Here is a 6,861-nt window from a genome sequence, read left to right on the forward strand (position 1 = left end):
TCTTGGATGCCCTGGGGGTAAGCAGATAAACATCAAATTTTCATTTTTGGGTGAACTATCCCTTTAAAGGTGAATTCCATTAAAACGGGTACAGTTTTGGAGCATTAAGATTTTTTGTGACATTATTTATCAGCTATATCTATGTATGTATGTATATATATGCACATGCAGAAGTAGGCTATAAGAATCTTCACGAACATATAATAAGGAACAGTAGCTTGCTAGTATTAGGGCTACTCCTAACAACTATAAAATTAGATCCTTGTTTTTGAAAGAGAATATTTCTACACCTTCTGTTATTTTCTACTGGAACAATATCTTTAATAATGTAAAATTGGACTCAAGTTTGGACATTACCTCAAAAATTCCTCCTTACGAATAAGGCTAAGGAAATCTCATATAAATTAATTCATAGAGTTTATCCTACAAAAGAATTTCTACACATTTTTTTAAAGTGCTCTTTTTGTGAATGTTCCACTGAAACATTTTCTCATTTATTTTGGTCCTGCCAATATACCCAGCATTTTTTGAATAATGTGGAGGTTTTCATTGTTGATAATATTTTTAAAACATTTTCCTTATCTTATAAACATGATTTTGGGTTATTATTATTATATCAGGGATCGCTCTTTAAAGGATGTTGGTTTTATTATACATTTTATTTTATTTGCATGTAAATTTCACATTCATAAATGCAAGTTTACAAAGGGCAAACCTCTTTTTATAGTGCTTGAAAAAGAGAATAAAATGTATATAGATGTGGTCAAAATCTAAAAATAGTAAAGCAATTAAAAAGGTTATGCTCCTCCTTTAACATTTTCACATAAAAACAAAAAACATTTGATGGTTCTTACCTGCAAAGTACATTTTCTGTAGTGTAAAATATATAACGTGTAAAATATGTATAATATATATTTGTCTGTAAACTGATGCTCTCCTTTTTTTCCCTCTTGTTCCTTGTTCGTTCTTGTCGATGCATGTGAAATGTTCTTTGTTATACAGTGGGAGATGGCATTGTACATGCTATTTGTTAAAAAATATGAACAAATTCTGCACCAATTAAGTAAAACAACGAGAATATGTTTACAGTTGGGTGCATAGATTCAGTCAATAGAGAAAATTACAAAAAGCAAAGGCAAAAAAATCCACACACCAAACAATCAGTTCATAGACCAAACTATCTTCAGTGCTAAAGATTACAACAACGGACAAACACTTAAGGAGATCAAGGCACAAAACAGAGACATCAGATGATTAACTGAATCAGCTGAACAATTAATTGAAAATGCAATAGCAATAAGTAATCTTTTTTGTTTGTGCACGTGCGCTGTAGTTTTGAAATATTCTTCAGGAATCATTTTTTGCTCAAAGGACCTTGAACTTTTGGTGCGCGGATTTTTGCACATGCTGTATGTTAACAATAAAGCATTAAAGGGGTCATATGATGCGATTTCAAGTTTTCCTTTCTCTTTGGAGTGTTACAAGCTGATCGTGAATAGATAAGATCCCTGAAGTTGCAAAGACTAAAGTCTCAAAACCAAAGAGATATTCTTTATCAAAGTTAAGACTCTGCCACACCCCCCTAAAACGGCTCGTTCTAACATGCCCCCACATACATATTCTGTTACACCAAATACACAAAATAATGATCTTTAAAAAAGTATCATATGACCCCTTTAATAATCAAGTATTAGGGGCTGTTGTTGTTCCTCCACGCCTGCAGACGGCAGTAATGTGTTGCTGCACCCAGACATTGGCGCACAGGCGAGCTGAACTCATACCTGTTCCACAGGAAGCAGGACTGGACTACACTTTATACAACAGGCAGCAAAAACGACTTCAGGCTGGGCAACGATACGCTACCACGGAGAAGAAAACTCCATCCACCCCGGGGGAAAGTCGAGAAGGAGGGGAGGCCCTGCAACACCGGAGGTGAGTCCGAGCGGAGCTCTGCGGCTCTCGCAGGGCTTTTTATGTCTTTTTGACACAGAGGCCGGACTGACAGCTAGTTACAGCATATACCCTGCTAGCGACGCGACGCAGCTAACTACAACGCTCTCGAAGCCGCACGACGCTGCTTCGCGCGGCTTTCACTCTATAAAGTGTTTTTTTTAACGCGTTTCAGTTTGACGCGTCGCGTCTCGTTGCCCGCTCGCAGTGTTGATGTTAGCGCTAATGCGCACTTGCTCAGCTCTTTTACCGCATCTCAGGAGAAAAAGCAGCGCGGCTGGAAGGGTTCAGACGCCGTCGGATGCGAGCACAGAGCGGGCTGAGGTTAGTGAATCCTCCGCTGAGCGCTAGTCAAACACGCGTGAAGACATCAGGCCCACATGGCGCTGTTTAGCAGCGTTGCTAGCGGATGACAGCAGCTGTGAGAAGTAATAAGACTGTGTATGTACGTAAGATTTCTTTATAAACTTGAAACTTTGTTAGAGATCAATAACAATTGATGTTCTGGTGATGCTAGCAAACAATGTTTCACAAAACAAAATGTCCCAAAATAAAGCATATGTCATTTTTTAGTCCCCTTGTGTCATTCATGACTAAGTCATAATGAGATGTTAGATGCAATGACTAATATCTTAGACTTGGGTGTAGAAAATTAGGTAGTTTTGGTGCCTTGCAGCATTGGTCACCATGAATTTCTTCAAAGTTGATCATTTTTATGTGTTTTATGGAAATATAACAGGATATGGGTTTGGGGGACAATATGAGGCTGAGTAGTCAACAGCAGAAATGTAATTTTAGTGTGAAGTATCTCTTTAATGTGACACTTGATTATGGACTTTACAGAAACATCCTAACACTTTAGTCTTATCTTATCTTGCTTGGAATTTTCAGATGTAATAGTTCACCCAAAAATGACAATTCTGTCATTTACTCACTCTCGTCGTTCCCAGCTCTTTTGTTCATCTTCGAAAAGCAAGTTAAGATTCTTTTTAAGAAAACCTAGAAATTTCTGAGCCTCCATTGAAAGTTACTTCCACTAAAACCTTGCCATCGTCATTTACTCATTCTCATATCGGTCCAAACTCATAAGACTTACGTTTGTCTTGGAAACACAAATGAAGATGTTTTTAATGAAACCTGAGAGATTGTTGTCCCCCCACTGAAAGCCCATTCACCCAAAACTTCTTCAAAAGGTTCATACAACATAGTTCCCCTTGAAACACATGCACATTTTTTAAACTGAAGCTCAAACATGCTTGTTGATGTGTAAAAACTTGAAAATGCTTCAAAAATAGCATAAAGACATCATAAAAGCACATCAAATATGGTAAACAAAAATTCAAACATGCTCATTGACACATGAGAACCAATGAGGTTTCTTCTCACACGTCAAGCAAGTACAGTTGAGCTTTTGTTTACCAACTGTACACTGATAAATGCTTATATATGAATACAAGCCTGCATTAAATCTGCTTGTCATGTAAAGTGATCATGTTTTTTCAAAAGACTTGGATTAAATTGCACAATTCATATGGATTACTTTGACAATGTCTTCTTGAACGTTTTAGAGCATCAAAAGTTTGGGTGAATGGATTTTTAATGAGGGGCAGAAATCTCTCCGTTTTTATTAAATGTCTCTATTTGAACCAAAATCCTATGGATTTGGAACAATATGAGGGTGAGTAATGATGACGGAAACTTCATTTTGGTGTGAACTTTCCCTTTAATATGATGTTCAGTGCTACATCACTTCATATTGTTCCAAACCCATAATATTTTAATTAAAATGATTATATTTTAAAGGGGTCATATGATGCTTTTTTTAAAGATCATTATTTTGTGTATTTGGTGTAACAGAATATGTCTAAATTAAATCTGTTCATCATATAAAGTAAACCTCTGAATTCATATGAATTTCTTGTACAATCTATTTATGACATTTTTGAAGTGTCAATGTTTTGTGTGATTGGGCTTTCAGTGGAGGGACAGAAGTCTCTCAAGTTTCATTAAAAATATATTCATTTGTGTTTTTTTTCCAAGCAATAATAAAAGGACACATTTAATTTATGATGTGTCTTAAATCTCATTTTGTAAAAATAATAATAATCGTGAATCGAATGGAATCGAATCGTGAATCTAATCAAATCGTGAGTTGAGTGAATCGTTACATCCCTATTTGTTATACTTGTATTTTTAAATTGTTTTTGCCATGAAAATAGCCTAAGATGCTGACATGGCATTACATAAATATATACTACTACTACTCGTCCAGAAGTGAGCAGAAAAAAGGTACTCCTCTCATAAAACATACAAATAAAGATCATTTTAGATGTTTAATTACTATTTGGAGCAATGGGATAGCTAGAAGAGGGCTTAATGAAGTCATTTTTGTGAAAACCTCAAATTCGACCAAAACATTGACATTTTTCATTTCTTTTGCCTGTAGCTCAAAAGTAGACTGCGCATTACGACTCATTTTACCAGCACGGGTCACATATCCTCATTATATCACTCTTTGTATCCTCAGCTATCATGGTGGGTGAGCGCCGCAACGGTAACCTGCTGGTTCAGCTGGGCCCGAAACTGCAGGCTTTCCCAGAGGAGCTTATCCGTCAGAGGCGGACTCACGACAGCCAGACGGAGTACCTGATTCGCTGGAGCCTGCTGGTTGTGGATGACAGCAACAGCTCAGGCTGCAGCAATGAGGCGAGCGGCGGCGGCAGCAGTTCGGGCGGCGGAGGCTCTAGTGGCTCCACCTCAGGAGAGAGCAAGAGCGAGAGCATCCTCATGTGGATGTCCACAGAAGACGTCTACGCCAACTGCCCCACTCTGCTAGGCAAGCGCAAGGCTGACTCCCAGAGGCCTCTGCTGGAGGAAGAGGAGCGGCCCAGCGGCCAGTTCCCCGCAGATGTGGACAAGGGAGAGCTGTTGGACATGAAAGAAGATGTGAAGAATCTCGTGTGCCGCGCCCGGAAGCAGATGGCCAAGAACAGTGACTTCGGGATAAGCATCACACACACCATCCACGTGCTGAGCGCCTACGCCAGTATCGGCTCACTGGTAGGAGTCTTCAAGGAGACAGGCGCTCTCGACCTGCTCATGGAGCTGCTCTGCAACAAGGAGCGACAGACCAGACGCAGCGCTGGCAAGATGCTGCGAGCCCTGGCTTCTCACGATGCCGGTGAGTCTGGCTAGAGCCCTGCATTTCAGCCCGGGCCCGACTGGCCCCGACTTTTTTACGCCCCTTGGGCCGGGCTTCGGGCCAATTTTCACGTCATAGTTCAGACGCGGGCCTCGCGCCTGTTTGAGGCTTCTCCTTATTTTTATATTTTAGACATCCATCAATTAGTGATGAAAAAAACTGCAGCGCTGGTGGAAACAACACGAGACCGTGCTAGCTGCTCGGCGGTGTTTATTGTCTGAAGAGTTCTGCGTTCAAATGCATGCAATAGGCTTAAGTTTGCCGCAAAGCACCGGCAAAAGTAATTACCGTTTATGAGCAAAAATGATGGCGTATCCACTGAAAAAAATGCAAGTGATCTCGCTGGCGCCTCCATGTCCTGCAAAGCTCGCTTTAGCTTGCACTCTCCGCACAAACTATTGGATACAGCGCACATTTATCTAGGTTTAACGTTTAAACATTGTTATATGCTTAAACTGTTTTATATCTATAGATTTTATTTTAGGCAAGTCGTGATGATTTGAGAAGGCTAAATTGATCAAACATATAGGCTATGATCAGCTCACTGTCTGCCGCTGGACGCTTGGTCGTTTGCTGTTACATACAAAACTGAACTATATACTACGGGGAACCGTAGTATAAGCTGTTTTGGGAGAAGGGGGAAAAAAAGACGGGCTCGGGCCGGTAATTCTGATAAGCTGTCGGACACGGGCCGGGCTAGGGCCTGAGCGTCTCGGGCTAGGGCCTAAATTTGAGGCCCGTGCAGGGCTCTGAGTCTGGCTTTTTGCAGTCTGGTTTCTATATCTAACTCGTGGATAGTTTGATTGACAAGCTCTGAATGATCACAGGTCTATTGGCTGTGATCTTTTGAAACTCCTTGGGTACTCTGTTAGAGCTGTTGTTTCCAGTGGTTCAACATAAAACTCACTTCCTAGGGTATTTCCCTTGAATGAAACGTAAAACTAAAGTCACTTTCCTTGAAAAACTGCTGGTAATACTGCTGAATACTTGCATGTATTTCAAACCTTGATCTTAATTATTGATGCAGCAAAATGAAAAACATGGACACACAATGTTTGTAATAATCTAATTGCGATTTTTTTTTTTTTTTTTTTTTTTTTACCAATATTGCCATTGTATAATATGACCAACACAATATTAGATAGATTAAACATATGTAATGTTCTTTTCTGTAGGCCAGGCCTATATGTTACGATTTAATTAGGTGATGCATGAACTGATATGAATGACATTTTTATTTAACAACTACAATCACAGTATATTGACTGATTTGTTGAACTTCCAACCTTGTAAGCATGTAATAATTATGACAACATAAAGCAAATAACAAATAAGCACAAATAAGCCTGGTGTAAACATCAATATGAAAGTCAGTAACAAATCACACAAACTAAAGTAGATTGCAGAAATATAAAAACAAATCTGTTGCTTTACCACACTACTTTAGGTAATTCAAAGTCACTATAATAAACATATGTAAACATGTGGACTGCACTTTTTAAACACTGTCTGTTAACTTTAGACCAGTGTTTCTCAACGTTTTTTGGTCACGCCCCCCTTTAAACTTATAAAAAAATCTGCCTCTTTTCTCTTCCCTTTCACAAACCGATCCATCTCCCATTCTAAGTTACGTCCTTTGGCTGTTTACTGTTTTATTTCTTTTCTTTTTCTGCTGATGGCCCACGCTTGAAATACTTGAAGTACTTGAA

General features: G+C 39.1%; 1 protein-coding gene across 1 annotated transcript; it reads left to right on the forward strand.

The window, feature by feature from the left end:
• Positions 1 to 1,769: 1,769 nt before the first annotated feature.
• On the forward strand, positions 1,770 to 5,145 carry LOC107702665 (cullin-9-like). The gene is made up of 2 exons (XM_016505048.1): positions 1,770 to 1,932; positions 4,478 to 5,145. The coding sequence occupies exon 2, from the start codon at positions 4,483 to 4,485 to the stop codon at positions 5,143 to 5,145; it is 663 nt and encodes a 220-aa protein (XP_016360534.1). The 5' UTR covers positions 1,770 to 1,932; positions 4,478 to 4,482.
• Positions 5,146 to 6,861: the final 1,716 nt, after the last annotated feature.

Source organism: Sinocyclocheilus anshuiensis, unplaced genomic scaffold (genome assembly GCF_001515605.1).
Source record: "Sinocyclocheilus anshuiensis isolate Anshui unplaced genomic scaffold, SAMN03320099.WGS_v1.1 scaffold6, whole genome shotgun sequence".
In the NCBI taxonomy this organism is placed as follows: Eukaryota; Metazoa; Chordata; class Actinopteri; order Cypriniformes; family Cyprinidae; genus Sinocyclocheilus; species Sinocyclocheilus anshuiensis.

What these genes read in the sequence shown, in the direction of transcription:
- LOC107702665 (XM_016505048.1), top strand. Translation starts at nt 4,483, where the DNA reads ATGGTGGGTGAGCGCCGCAACGGTAACCTGCTGGTTCAGCTGGGCCCG.